The sequence below is a fragment of the Podarcis vaucheri genome, assembly GCF_965113315.1.
Source record: "Podarcis vaucheri genome assembly, chromosome: 2".
In the NCBI taxonomy this organism is placed as follows: Eukaryota; Metazoa; Chordata; class Lepidosauria; order Squamata; family Lacertidae; genus Podarcis; species Podarcis vaucheri.
Genome location: NC_138760.1, coordinates 112134874 through 112149411, shown reverse-complemented (window position 1 = coordinate 112149411; position 14538 = coordinate 112134874). Strand labels below are relative to the sequence as shown.

At 48.8% G+C, this 14538-nt stretch overlaps 1 protein-coding gene and 1 long non-coding RNA gene across 2 annotated transcripts; both read left to right on the top strand.

Annotated features, from left to right (window-relative positions):
- Positions 1–513: 513 nt before the first annotated feature.
- Positions 514–9986, top strand: LOC309525188 (ankyrin repeat and SOCS box protein 5-like). The gene is made up of 5 exons (XM_082210675.1): positions 514–853; positions 2785–3008; positions 3999–4192; positions 5594–5722; positions 8386–9986. The coding sequence occupies exons 2-5, from the start codon at positions 2798–2800 to the stop codon at positions 8605–8607; spliced, it is 756 nt and encodes a 251-aa protein (XP_082066801.1). The 5' UTR covers positions 514–853; positions 2785–2797; the 3' UTR covers positions 8608–9986.
- Positions 9987–10522: 536 nt separating this feature from the next.
- Positions 10523–14247, top strand: LOC309525575. Its single transcript, XR_014216434.1, has 2 exons — positions 10523–12050; positions 13242–14247. It is a non-coding gene; the product is annotated as an uncharacterized lncRNA (long non-coding RNA).
- The last annotated feature ends 291 nt before the right edge of the window (positions 14248–14538 follow it).

Genomic DNA, 14538 nt, shown 5'->3' with positions numbered 1-14538 from the left:
CCTTGACCACGCCCATGATTAAGACGGTGTTGCACGGCATTAAAAACGAATTTGAAATGAAGGCGTGTCATAGGCGCCGACTCCATGGGGCTTGAGGGGGCTTGAGCCCCCTCAAAAAAAATTTTTGGGGGGCTCAGCCCCCCCCCAATAATCTCGGGCGCCGCCGCCGTCCCCCGCCTCCTCCCCACCTGCTCCCTCGCCAGCCAGCCAGCCGCGCGCCCTAGCCGGAGAGCCCCGGCCGTCCCCCGAGAGATTAGGGAATCCCCGTGGCGGGGGCTCCTGCCTCTAGCCCCAGGTTTCCCGCATATCAGCTGTTCCGGAGCTGATAAATAGGCAGCAGCACGCTCTCCCCTATTCGCTCACGAGGGGGCGGTGCCACTTTATTTGCATATTCATGAGCTTATTTGCATATTCATGAGCTTATTTACATTCCACGAGCTTTCCGGGGGCCCCCCCCCCAATATTTTTTATAAGTCCGCGTCCCTGAGGCGTGTGGACTGAAGAGTCTCCGCTTCCCGCGCGCCGACACACCCCGGGGTTTCCCGCGTGTTTTACAAAGGCTCCTCGAGGCCCCGCTCGGCTCCGGCTTCGCACTGCAGAGAAAACGGCGCCCGGGAGGGCGGCTCCCTTCTCGCCGCGCGGCAGCCATTGCAGGCGGCGCCTCCTCCCTCGGGGCGAGACGGAGCGGAGGAAGGAGGCTCGGCCGCCTTTCCCCCGGGGCCTTGAGGAAAGCCCTGGGAAGCGGCCTCCCCGGGGCGGAGCGGCGCCGCCGACGGGACTCACAAGGCCCGCCTCTCGCTCCGAGATGGCCGGCCGCGTCTCTCCGAGCCGGCGCCGGGCGTAGCGCGGGCGGGTAAGCGGCCCAAACGGGGAAGGAGGGAGGGTTTTCGGGGAGATGCCGGGCGGCCACGACCCATCTTGGCGTTCAGAGGAGCAATGCATGGCGCAGGGTAGGGGTCGAAGCGGGTTTTAATCCGGATCCGCTCGCCGCGCCGGATGCAGCGGGGAGGGAATGTTGCAGCTACGAATCGGTGCAGCGGGAGCCTCTCCTTCGGCATCGCGGACAGAGACGTCTCTTGCCGGCCCCAGATCAGCTTCCCCCTTGCCCCCCCTGCGAAAGTTTGGGGTGAATCCATTTCGAAGGTCCTTCCCCTGAGCTCCGGTGGGTGTGTGGTCTGGTAGTAGTAATAATGGGCCGGTTAGGGCCGCTGCACTCTGCACATGTTCAGAAGTGCGCTCGACACCCAGGGCTGAGCGCGGGTCTTGCGCTCCAGCACCCCTGAGCTTGTTTCACTGACTCTTTGGAGCCCTGTGCCTCTGGTTCAGGAGGCTTGAGGTATAGGTGCCAACTCCCTGGGTGCCCAAGCACCACTGCCAGATTTACGTATAAGCTAAACTACGCATAGCTTAGGGCCCCACTCTCTTGGCCCCCCCCTCAAAAAATTTCACTATTAATATACTACTTCTTAATTGTATTTCAGTTCAACAATTACTTTGATCAAATACATATTTTGTTATGCACAAATGGCTTTAGATACCTATCAGGTCCATAAATTTCCATATAGCATATATTCAACACAAAAACCAGTGACAATATGTTGTTGACAAAGGAGAGCTGGGCATATAAAGGGCCCCATTACCTTCAGTAGCTAACCTAAATCCGGCCTTGCCAAGCACCCACAAAATTTCCCATGAAGGGGCCAGGCACCCACAAATTTTGGCGCCAGGGCCATGCACACTGTATGGCACCCACAGTCGTGGGACCAAGGTGGCACTCCTGGGTATGGGGCAGGGCCGTGTTCCTAGTGGGATTGACAGATGACCACAGGGGTGCCAACTTGAATAAAATATGGGGGGAGGTAAGCCCCACCCTGCATAATCGATCGCATGATGGGGCACACCCACACTATTTGAACGGCAATGCGCATCAACTTGTGGGAGACAAATTTTATTGGGATGGGAAGAAGGATGGTGATCTGTCTGGGATGCTTTAGCTGAGATTCCTGCATTGCAAGGGGGCTGGACTAGATGACTCTTGGGGTCCCTTCACACTCTTATGATTCTATGAAGGGACCTTGGCCCCTTGGAGTTGGCTCCTATGGATGACCGTGTTTGCCCCCCTCCGTCCCTGAGAAGCCGTGGTATGGCTGAAGTGGGGAAAGAGAGAGAAGGGGGAACATAGCAGGGAGGAACTCTGTACATGGCTAGGAGCACTTTGACCAATTGCTACAACTGGCAGAGAAATCATAAAGTGGCCCACCAAGACCCTCAGCAGTTTTAAAGAGGTCCTGGGAAAACACTGTGGTAGAGAGAATCTGGTCAGTGGTTCAGTGGGTCTCATGCGACAGGTAAAGGTGTTTAACCTCCCCCCTGTTCTCTTATCACCAACCTGAAGCTCAGTGCACCCCCCAGTCCATGTAGGGGACGTGGGTGGCGTTGTGGTTTAAACCACTGCTGATCAGAAGGTTGGTGGTTCGAATTCCCTCAACGGGGTGAGCTCCCGTTGCTCTGTCCCAGCTTCTGCCAACCTAGCACTTCAAAAGCACACCAGTGCAAGTAGATAAATAGGTACCACTGTGACGGGAAGATAAACAGCATTTCTGTGTGCTCTGGCACTCATCACGGTGTCCCATTGCGCCAGAAGCGGTTTAGTCCTGCTGGCCACATGACCCAGAAAGCTGTCTGTGGACAAACAGCGGAAAACGAGATGAGCGCCACAACCCCAGAGTCGCCTTTGGCTGGACTTAACCGTCCGGGGTCCTTTACCTTTACCTTACCATACAGGGGAAGCCTTTGCATGTGGACAGAGGGAGGAAGGACGGAGATGGGCTTCTACATCAGCTCCCTCTCCCGAGCGCCCTACGGCAATGGGGCACCGCCAGAGTCCTCACGCCCCGCTGCCAAGCGCTACCAGGCGGCGCCCAGCTACAACTACAGGTGGACGGAGCTGCACTACGAGGCCAGCCGTGGCAACGTGGAGAAGCTGAAACAACTGCTGCTGACCTCAAGTGTGTGTCCTATATAATGTATCCAGGTTGCACACAGGGCTAAAAATGGAGCAAACCAGACTTTGGGAAGGAGAGGGGGCTGGGCGGTGTTTATTCCCCGCACTTAAAACCCCATAACAATATTGTGCACAGGCAATCCAAATGCTGTACCATACCAAAAAAGAGGGACTGGGGGGCAAGGGGTGGCTGTAGTCCACTCCTAATCCATAGTCCATTATGTATGGCATAGAGAAAGCCAGAGAAAAGTTGTCCTTCCTCTCTCCTAACCCTGGGAACTTGTGAAGCTGAATGTTGGAAGATTTGGGATGAATGAAAGAATGCCCTTCCACAGTTATACTGTGGAACTCACTGCACCATGAAGCAGCATGGCCACCGACTTGGGTGGCTTTAAAAGAGGATTAGACGAAAGTCACGGAGGGGAGGGCTATCGAGGGCAACTGGCCGCAATGGCTAGACCAGGGGTCAGCAACCTTTTTCAGCCGTGGGCCGGTCCACCATACGTCAGACCATGTGGTGGGCTGTACTATATTTTTTGGATGGAAATGAACGAATTCCTATGCCCCACAAATAACCCAGAGATGCATTTTAAATAAAAGGACACATCCTGCTCGTGAAAAAACACACTGATTCCTGGACTGTCCATGGGCTGGATTGAGAAGGCGATTGGGCCGCATCCAGCCCACGAGCCTTGTTATTTATTTATTTATGCCCCGCCCATCTGGCTGGGTTTCCCCAGCCACTCTGGGCGGCTTCCAACAAAACACTAAAATAGTGGGCTGGACTCTACCTCCCCAGTGATGCTTCCGGGTACCAGTTGCTGGAAACCACAGGTGGGGAGAGGGCTCTTTTGTTTGGGGGGCATCTGTGAGAACAAGATGCTAGACTAGTTGGGCCACTGGCCTGATTCGGCCGGCTTTTCTTAAGTCCTCCGTTTGTTTCCCTGTTGCACTGGGTTTTTTTGGAAGGTGCTCATCTCCCCTTTGGTTTCAGGCAGGGAGCTGGTGGACAGGAAAGATTATTACGGCAAGACGGCCCTCTACTGGGCGGCCTACAAGGGGCAGAGGCATTCAGTGGAGCTGCTCTTGCAGCACGGTGCCAACGTCAACACCTGCTGCAAACACGGGGGGACCCCTCTCCACGCGGCCGTCGGCCTCTTCCCCGACTGCACCCTGCTGCTGATCCAGGTAATGTTGTCAGAGGTGCCGCTCCTTATCATCCCGTCCTGCAGCAAGTGGTGTTCGCCAGTGTGGTGTAGTGGTTAAGAGCGGTGGACTCGTAATCTGGTGAACTGGGTTTGCTTCCCCGCTCTTCCGCATGCAGCGGCTGGGTGACCTTGGGCCAGTCTCACTTCTCTGAAGTCTCTCAGCCCCACTCACCTCACAGAGTGTTTGTTGTGGGGGAGGAAGGGAAAGGAGATTGTGAGCCGCTTGGAGACTCCTTAAAGGGAGTGAAAGGCGGGATATCAAATCCAAACTCCTCCTCTTCCCTCCATGGAAGCCTTAGGGAAAGGGCCATCGTCCAGGGGTTAAGCCCTTGCCTTGCAGGCAGAAGGCCCCAGGTTCAATCCTGGCATCTCTTAAGGCGGGACGGGAGAACCTCCTTATCTGGAAAGCTGCTGCTGCCAGTCGGTGCTGGCATGCTGAGGTAGGTGGGCCAATGGTGTAAGGCAGATTTCTCTGCTCCTAATCCGCATCCCTGCTGCTAGGATCCAGAGGGGCAAGGTGGCCTGTTGACAGGTATAATAATAATAATAATAATAATAATAATAATAATAATTCATTATTTGTGTATTGATTGTGGTGTGACTTCATTTACTTATTCAGAGGTTTGAACAAGGCATTTCATTATTTTGTAAAACCTTTTTTTATTAGTTTTACATTTTAATTTTACCTTCAAACATAAAATACCACCATAAAAAAATAATTCTCTGACTTCCTTCCTCCCCTCCGTGGAGTCCGCAGATAGTCACTTTCCACTGTGTATCATATCGTCATCTGTCTCTCCAATATACTCAATATTAACTGAAGTTCTTTTTCACATTGCAAGTGTTATTGCAGTTCCTAATATTTTTAACTGTTTACAGTTTTCTCTCAGATAAGCTACAAATTCCCCCCAGTCTTTATTGACATTTTTATCATCCTGGTTTCTGATTTCCCCAGTCGTTTTAGCCATTTCGGCATAGTCCATCAGTTTTGTTATCCATTCCTCTCTTGTTCAGGTATCTTCTCTTCCTAAGAGTATCCGGGCTGCCATTGTTGCGTACATAAACAGCTTTCTTTTGCTCCCTTGGTATTTTTTGCTCCCCGAGGCATTTCACGGCAGCTTCCTCCATTCCTAGCTGCCATTCCTGAGAGTGGCAGGAGGAAGGGAGGGCAAATTCAATCACTGCAGGAAATTATTTACACAGAAGCTGCTCTGTTTGGCCTGTGGTGGGTGGAGAGGGAATCAGGAACCTGTTGCATCCGATTTGGCCCTAAAGATACCCAGGATGGACTTCTGGGCTTTGCTCACACCATATGGCTTCAGCAAGCCAGGACATGGGGTGGTGAGGCCAGTGGTGCTAATGACTTGTTGTTTCTCCTCAGCACGGCGCAGATGTGAATCTGAAGGACAACTGGGGAGTGACCCCTATGTACCTGGCTGCTTGCAGTGGACAGACAGAGTGCATCCGGTTGCTGGTGCAGGCAGGGGCCTGCATCTGCTACAGAAACAAGGTAGCCCATTACTAAAGACCAGGGGTCAGCAAACTTTTTCAGCAGGGGGCCAGTTCTCTGTTCTTCAGACCTTGTGGGGGGCCGGAGTATATTTTGGAAGAAAAAAACCTGAATTCCTATGCCCCACAAATAACCCAGAGGTGCATTTTAAATAAAAGCACGCATTCTACTCATGTAAAAACACCAGGCAGGCCCCACAAATAACCCAGAGATGCATTTTAAATAAAAGGACACATTCTACTCATGTAAAAACACGCTGATTCCCAGACCATCCGCGGGCCGGATTTAGAAGGCGATTGGGCCGGATCTGGCCCCCGGGCCTTAGTTTGCCTACCCATGCTAAAGACTTTGGGAATGTCCAGGGAGGCAGAAGAGGACATATTGTTTATTAATTTCCTTCCTAACTTGCGCTAGCAAGTTCCTTTACTTAGCAGAGTTTCACATTCCTCTTTTAAATGCACAGTAGGTAGCTGGCTGTAGGCTTGTGTAAGCCTCTCACTGTTGGGTTTCTGGTAAGTTCCCTTATATCCCTCTTAAAAGAATGAACACGCCACAATCTTGTGTAAAGTATATGAAAGTAGCTTACTCACATTCTGTTTACAGTTGGATCCCTGAAGGCAGACTTAGTTACAAAGTATATACATGTGAAGGTATCCCCTATGGGGATAATCTCAGTGTCCTCCATTGGCTGGAAGCCAACAGAACATCTCTAGCTACAAGTTGCTCCAACGGCAGAGGAAGTCAAAAAGAGAGTGCTACGTGCCTTGTCCTTTTTGTTACCTGGACAGGTAAGGTCACACCCACCTCTAGTCACATGCAAAGGAAGTATGTCCCAGCCAGGAGGAAACAGGAAGTTTTCAACTGGCTGGACCAAACATTCCTCCGCATGTCCACTCTAGGAAAACAAGGAATGTTGCACTTGACTGCTACGTACGTATCACATCCCGCAAAGACCAGCGTAGGGAGTCCCCGAAATTGGTCTTCCCACACATAGAGAGCTGCCTGCTAGGGCCGCCCAACTTTTCATACCAAGTGGGCTGCAAGAGTCCTACGACGCAGAGCACAAACCAAGTTCAGTTTCTGTATTGGAAATTAAAGTCATCGCAACATATTGTAGAATCATAGAATCCTAGAGTTACATATATTTTTAATTAAATTTTCTAAATTACATTTCAAAATGTTCATTTCAACAGTCTTCAATCAATTACCTCCCTTCTTCTCCTTCCGCAGTTCATTTTGCATACCCTACATCCCTACATCTTTTACATGAACTAAACCATTCAGTAATCCATTGTTACATCCATCAAAATTTATTTACACTGTTGAATTTATCTTTATGCTACCAGGGTTTTTAAATGTACACAATTTTCACCCATATATTCAGTAAACATTTTCCAGTCTTCTTTCAACGTGCATTCTTCTTGTTCTCTTATTCTATATGTTAAGTCTTCAAGCCGTGCGTATTCCATCAGTTTAAGTTGCTATTCTTCTTTGGTTGGGACCTCGCTTGTTTTCCAATTTTATAGAATCTTAGTGTTGGAAGGGAACCCAAGGGTCATCTAGCGGTGCAGGAATCTCGGCGAAATCATCCACGACAGTCAGCCATCCATTAGTATTATTTGATATATACAATTAATATAAATGTATAGAATTAAATGCACAATTAATAGATTAAATATATCTAATTATTAAACAAATTTAATACACAAAGAGATGTGTGCATTTCGTTAACAGTGCATGGCAGAAACGTATGTTTTTAAGGCTTTAAGATGTTTTCTCTTGAATGTTGATGAGGGCTGTTGAAAAATGGCCTTTCAGGCTGCATGGGGCCTGTGGGCAGCAAGCTGGCTCATCTAACTCAATATTGCCCACTCTGTCTGGCAGCAGCTCTATAGAGTTGTTGTCAGTGTTCTCTCCCAACCCTACCTAGAGATTACAGAGTCACAATAAAGTCCTCTTCAGTACTTTTCCCAGCAACAATAAATATTATTAATAAGTAGTATAGGTGATGGCTAATAACAATAATAGTAAAGGTAAAGGGACCCCTGACCATTAGGTCCAGTCGTGGCCGACTCTGGGGTTGCAGCGCTCATCTTGCTTTATTGGCCGAGGGAGCCGGCGCACAGCTTCTGGGTCATGTGGCCAGCATGACTAAGCCGCTTCTGGCAAACCAGAGCAGTGCACGGAAGCGCCGTTTACCTTCCCGCCTATTTATCTACTTGCACGTTGACATGCTTTCGAACTGCTAGGTTGGCAGGAACTGGGACCGAGCAATGGTAGTTCAGCCTGTCGCGGGGATTTGAACCGCCGACCTTTTGATCAGCAAGCCCAAGAGGCTTAGTGGTTTAGATAGACTACAGCGCCACCCACGTCTGATAATAATAATAATAATAATAATAATAATAATAATAATAATAATAATATCTAATACGAAGTGGCAAAGATCCTCCGTTTCCCAGGTTAGCTTCACTGCTACACTGCCATTCTTCCACCTGACCTCTAGCCACCCAAACCGAAGAATTGCCCGTGTGCCAGCCCAACTCAGAGTAGACCCTTTGGTGTTAAGGAACAGGGCTAACTCACTAATTTCAGTGCGCCTCCTCCAAGTAGGACTTTGGGAACGCAACCTGAAACGCTGTTTTTTCTCTCTTTTCCGGCTGCAGAAAACAGGAGCCCCTCCCAAGCGCCTCGTCTCGCAGCCGGCGTTGATGTCCTGGATGGATTCCTGCCGCCAGCAGCCCCTTTCCCTCAAGCACCTCAGCCGCCTCTCCATCCGGACTGCCCTGGGCCACAGGAGACTCCAAGCCATCAGGGACTTCAACCTCCCTCCGCTGCTGAAGCAATACCTTATGTTTGAAGACCTGGCTCTGCTCGACGGGTTGTAGCCTCGCGAGGCGCAGAATCGGCTCCTCCTAGCTGGCGCTGTTTCTCCGCCGTGGGAGGGCTTGCCAACGCCTTTTCCTTGCCCGCCGTATGTCGCCTTTGTCTTTTGACTGGGGTGCCGGCGTCGCCATCACACACGGAAGTCGAGCTCTCCATGAAGGAGACGAGGGGCCAAGATTACAACTTTTTTAGTTTAGGAGGGAAAGGTGAGCGAAGGGAACATGCTAGAAAGGCGCATAAAGCGATGTGTAGCACATATAAAGAGAACAAAGACGTTTTTCCTCCCACAAGGACCCGGTCGTACAAGGAAGCTCAGTGCTGGGAGACTCCTTTGCACGGCACATTGTTAAAACAATGGGGTTTGCTGCCAGAAGATGCTGCGACGAACACCAAACTGGGTGGCTATGAGAGGGGTTTAGGTCACTTCGCGGAGGGTAAGGTGGTCAATGATCACATGGGATCAGAGGCACGATTCCTCCGACTAGTGGGAGGATGTGTGTTGCGTTCATGTCCTACTTGCAATTCCCAGGGGCAACTAGATGGTCACTTTTTGAAAGCGGTTTTTAGCCTAGATGGGTTTGATCTGGGGTGTGTGTCTTATGGTCTTGCGAGTCACCTCCTTCCTTATTGACATCCCTTCGTCTGTTCTGCTTGTCACCTGGGTGTCTTGGCATTTGGATGGCCGAATTGCCTTCCTGGATCAGACCTCTTGTTCCTGACCAAACCTGATATTGCTGGGGAGCTTGTAAACTAGGGGCAGGGGGGAGCCTTTTTGGCACAGTAAGTAGGCCAGATCTTTTATCTCTCCACATCCCGACGAGGTGGGCTGCCTGTCAATCATCTGACATTGTGATGGCTGATAGGGGGTTGGTCCCACCCACCTGTCAAATGTTGACCTACCTGCGGTGGTGATGGAGTAGTCCGATTCAAAGCGGCATCAAGCAGGATTGAACTCTCTGCTCACCAGCTGATGAGCAGAGGGTCCAATCCTGCGCTCTAGGGAAGCGGCACCCAGCAGGACTCAACCCTACTCCCCTGCCTATCAGGTGGTGTCATCCGGTGACATCAGCCGATGGACAGGTGGACATGGTTGTGGTGAAATGGCCTTGTGGGGCTACTTGAACCCTTGGCTGGGTGTCCAGGGGGGTGGAGGTTCCTTACCCCTTTTGTAAGCAGTGCTTGAAGGTGATGCCTTACCTTCTCCTGCTGCGTGCCCCTGTTATCTCTAGCTGACTCCACGTGCATTTTGGATCAAGGGAAAAGCAGGACTAGCATGCAGGCCCTACTTTAAGAACAAAACAAACCAGATCCACAAACCAGAGCCAGGTGCGAAAAGACACACTGTTAGTATTAGAGAATTCCAAGCATAGGAATTTGTTTCAAGTACAGTGGTGCCTCGCAAGACGAAATTAATTCGTTCCGCAAGTTTTTTCTGCTTGCGAGTTTTTCGTCTTGCGAAGCACGGTTTCCCATAGGAATGCATTGAAAATCAATCAATGCGATCCTATGGAGACCGCCCGGGGACAGAGGGGAAGTGCCGCTCTGTCCCCTCTTTTGAAGCAAGGGGCGAAGAGGAGAAGATCGCTTCTCCCCCTTGCCGCCCCTTGGTTCAAAAGGGGTCCGGGGAGAGAGGGGAAGGCGCTGCGCCTTCCCCTCTGTCCCCGGAGCTTGCGGGGCTGGCAACGGGGAGAAGCGATCTTCTCCCCGCCGCCCCTTGCTTCAAAAGAGGTCCGGGGACAGCAGGGAAGACGCGCTGCGCTTCCCGCTGTCCCCGGAGCTTGCGGGGCAAGCTTCGTTTTGTGAAGCAAGCCCATAAGGAAATTTGTCTTGCGAAGCAACTCGAAAACAAAAAAAACCTTTCGTTTTGCAAGTTTTTTATCTCGCGAGGCGTTCGTCTCGCGGGGCACCACTGTACCACAGAACTGAAATGGGCTCATAGTTCTTCCATCCAAAAAAAAACACACCCAATAAAGCAAAGCTACCCCTTTGCCCCCTCCCTCAACCCCCACTGTTAACCAATGGGGAGTAAGAAATTCTTGTAAGAAATCACCCAGAGATCTTTGGTCCAGGATAGTAAGAAGTGTTAGCCTGGAAATTTTCCAGCCATTTCCATAGGATAACTTAACCCAATAAGCTAAAATCTAACATGGATGGATTAGCTTTGGCTCGTAACCAAGAGGAAGGCATACCATACGGTATCTGTAATGTCCTCTAATCTGTACTTGAATTTAGACACTGCTTCTCTATTACCTCTAAGATGAGAAGGTGTAAGTTGATGGGCTTTCTTCAGTTCATCTTCTCCAGTGTGCAGTTTTCGGAAGAAGGGTTGGTGGTCACGTCCCAGTTGTGGAAGAACTTGAGAAACTCTTCCACTTATGCCACCAGAGAAGCAGCAATATAATCCATTACATTTGCTCCTTTGTAAGAAAAGTGAATTCTCCCCTCTCATCCCCTCTTGTTTTTTGTTTTCAAAAATTTTATTGGTTTTCACAATATTACAAACAAACAAACACACAAGACAAACAAACATAAATCATAGCCTTATTGAAAATTACACTTATTAACTTATGTTAAGTGACTTCCTCGCTTCCCCTTGGTTGAATTTCATTGCATGTCCTTTTAACGGTTTTCCAAATCCCAATTCTTATGAAATTTAACTTAAACATTAACATCCTTAAATCTTCACCTTATGGAATTAAACATATTCTCTCATCCCCTCTTGTACAACCATTCAACATACAAAGTTTATCTTTGACTAATAAAGTGACCAGAACCTCTCAGGACTTGATTTGGGAGTCCCTGGAATTCCTGATCACTCCAGTTTAAATGTTCACTTCTTTTCCCACCAATTCTGGCATTAAAATCCTCTGCAAAGCACTAGGGTTTCTAGGAGCTTCTTGCCCCAATTGCTACAAAAAATTCTCCACGTTCGGCCATATGTCCCAGTCGGCAAAGGGTGATGAAGTTAGGTTGGATATGCGCCCTGATTACAAGAAAAGCTATAATTTGATACCTTAACTGTCCAAATATTGCATAACTATCCACTTTCTCAAGCTGCAAGATTCTTGTTCTAATTGATGTTGAGATTAATAAAGCTAATTCATCACTGGGATGACCTCTCTCTTTTTTCTTTCTTGACCCTGCCAGCATTGAAACGGTCTTGTATCTGGAGAAATCAGTTTGTATCTCAGCAGCTTGGACCTCCTCTTTCTCTTCACCTGTTCCTTTTGCTTGTATGTTGGCATCTGTCTGTTTCGGGAGACAATGGAGGAATGCGCCTTGGGGGGTGAGGTCAAGCTGTTGGAAAGTTGCAGCGCCTGTTGGGGCTGTAGAGACCGAAGCGGGAGAGACATGTTTTGTTGCAGCTGGGGCTGCTGAAGGCGTCCAGTTTTCCTGTTGTTACAGGTACACCAGGGGGTTTCTTCTCTCTGTACTCCTCCCAGAGGTCATTTCTCATCTTGTCACTGCTGTGGATACATGACTTAACTGTCTGTCTCCATGATAATACCTTAATTTGATCTTCTCTTAGCCTCATCTGCTGCTGAAGGTGAGAATGTAATGCACATTGTAGTTCCCTATGGAAAATGCAGTTTAAGAAACTTTTATATCAAAGGCTTACCACAACTGTTGTTGGGGGTTTTTTGTATTTGCTTTTTCCCGTAGCTGAGTAAGATTGTCTCCCATAAACACAGTCTTAACAGTGAGTCCGTAAGTGACAGTGGAGACCACAGTGGAGACATTGGTTTCCAGGCGGGAGTTGATCACGGTGAGAGTTTGCCAAGCGTGCCTTCCTCTTAGCATGTTTCTCCCTGGCGTCCCAAGTTTGAGCATCTTCAAAGCCCATGACACCTTTGGTAAAGGCTGTTCTCCGACTGGAGTGCTCGCAGGCCAGTGTTTCCCAGTTGTTGATGTTTATGCTACATTTTTTTAGATTTGCCTCGGGAGAGTCTTTAAACTTATTTTGTTGACCACCAGCATTACTACGCTACTATCAAGCTACAATAACCAAAGCTTTGGGGGCTATTAACCTTTAAACTAGCCTGGGAAAATGAAAAGGTCAGAAAGGCCACAATGTGATGGATTGGCAGGTGAGCCTGTCTCAAGAAGGCATTCCACAAGCAGGGGACCACAATGAAATCTAGTGGCTAAGAGACTGTGCTACAAATCAGGAAGACTCTCATTTGAATCGTGCCTTTTCCATGCTAGGTGGGCTTAGATAATCTGTCACAGAAGACAAGCATGCTGCTGCTCCCCTTGTCTGGAGCAAGGTTTCATTAAACAACACAATGGAGTAGCCCTTTTTTTGATGGGGGGATTAGTACCGTAATCATTTGACTAGACTGGGGTGGGGAATTATTTTCAGTCTCAGGGCCACATTCCTACCTCTGAACGTGATGAACATGCTAACCACCTGAATTTTTTAAATAAATAATTTTTAATTTTTTTTAAAAAAAATCAAATTTTAAAAAAATGAAAATCAGCATTGGATTTTAAGCCAGGTTTTGGATGTTGTCATCAGAAGAATGAAAGTAAGAGGAAGCAAGAGTTCTCCCTGCAGCAGGGGAAAACATGGAGCGGCTTCTTTTAGTAGGCATGTCTGAATGCACCCCGAGAGTTCACAAGCGCAGTTGCTGAGGCCGTTTCTTTAAAAAACAACACTGCCTTGACATCACTGTTTTGCCGTCAGAGTTAATGGTTGTCTTGGTTCTTAATTTTCAAGGCAGAAGCGCCCTGGGTCTGGCACAATGTAGGACCCTTTGCTAGAGGACGGTTTGTATGTATATTTCAAACAATGGAGAGTCTTGTGAAGAGTTTGGATTTGATATCCCGCTTTATCACTACCCGAAGGAGTCTCAAAGCGGCTAACATTCTCCTTTCCCTTCCTCCCCCACAACAAACACTCTGTGAGGTGAGTGGGGCTGAGAGACTTCAAAGAAGTGTGACTGGCCCAAGGTCACCCAGCAGCTGCAGGTGGAGGAGCAGGGAATCGAACCCGGTTCACCAGATTACAAGTCCACTGCTCTTAACCACTACTCCACACTGGCAAATGTATTGTGCGGTCATCAGGTGCAGCAGGCATGTATACACATAGCTTGGGAATGGGCTGGAGTAAAGTGAGGCTGGAGGGAAACAAAATGCAAAAAGGACACTGGCAAATTGCATAAAAGCAACGGCAAGTGACGAGGCCGTGTTGGTGACAGCGCAAGTATCATGGCACTGGTAAGCCTAGGAATTCAGGCGCAAGTTCTTCTGAGTTCATGAGGGCTTACTCCCAAGGTTGATCTTGGCTGAATTGCTGAGATCGTCCGCAGGAGCCTTGTTTTTCATTCCCCGAGTTGGCGAGGCTCATTTAACAACAACAAGAAACTCAGACTTTCGTGGCATTGGCCCAGTCCTGTGGAACACCCTGCCAATTGAGATTCAGCAGGTTCCTTCTGTGCTAACTTCTAAGTGCCTCCTGGAAACATTTCTGTTCTGCCAGGTCTAGGCAGGCAATTAAGAACACATCTTTCCATAACAGCTGGTTTCTGTTTTTAAATGGTTTTTTCTTATATGGTTTCTGTTGCTGTAAGCCTTTTTTTTGTGTGTGACAGCGGTATACAGATACTCTTATAAATAAACAATGTAGCATGTATCGGTAATCTATAATTTCATTCATATACAGTGGTACCTCGGGTTACATATGCTTCAGGTTACAGACTCCGCTAACCCAGAAATAGTACCTCGGGTTAAGAACTTTGCTTCAGGATGAGAGCAGAAAACATGCTCTGGCAGCATGGTGGCAGCGGGAGGCCCCATAGGCTAAAGTGGTGCTTCAGGTTAGGAACAAACCTCCAGAAAGAATTAAGTTCTTAACCCGAGGTGCCACTGTGTGTGTGTGTGTGTGTGTGTGTGTGTGTGTGTGTGTGTGAATGATTGGTATGCTTATTAAC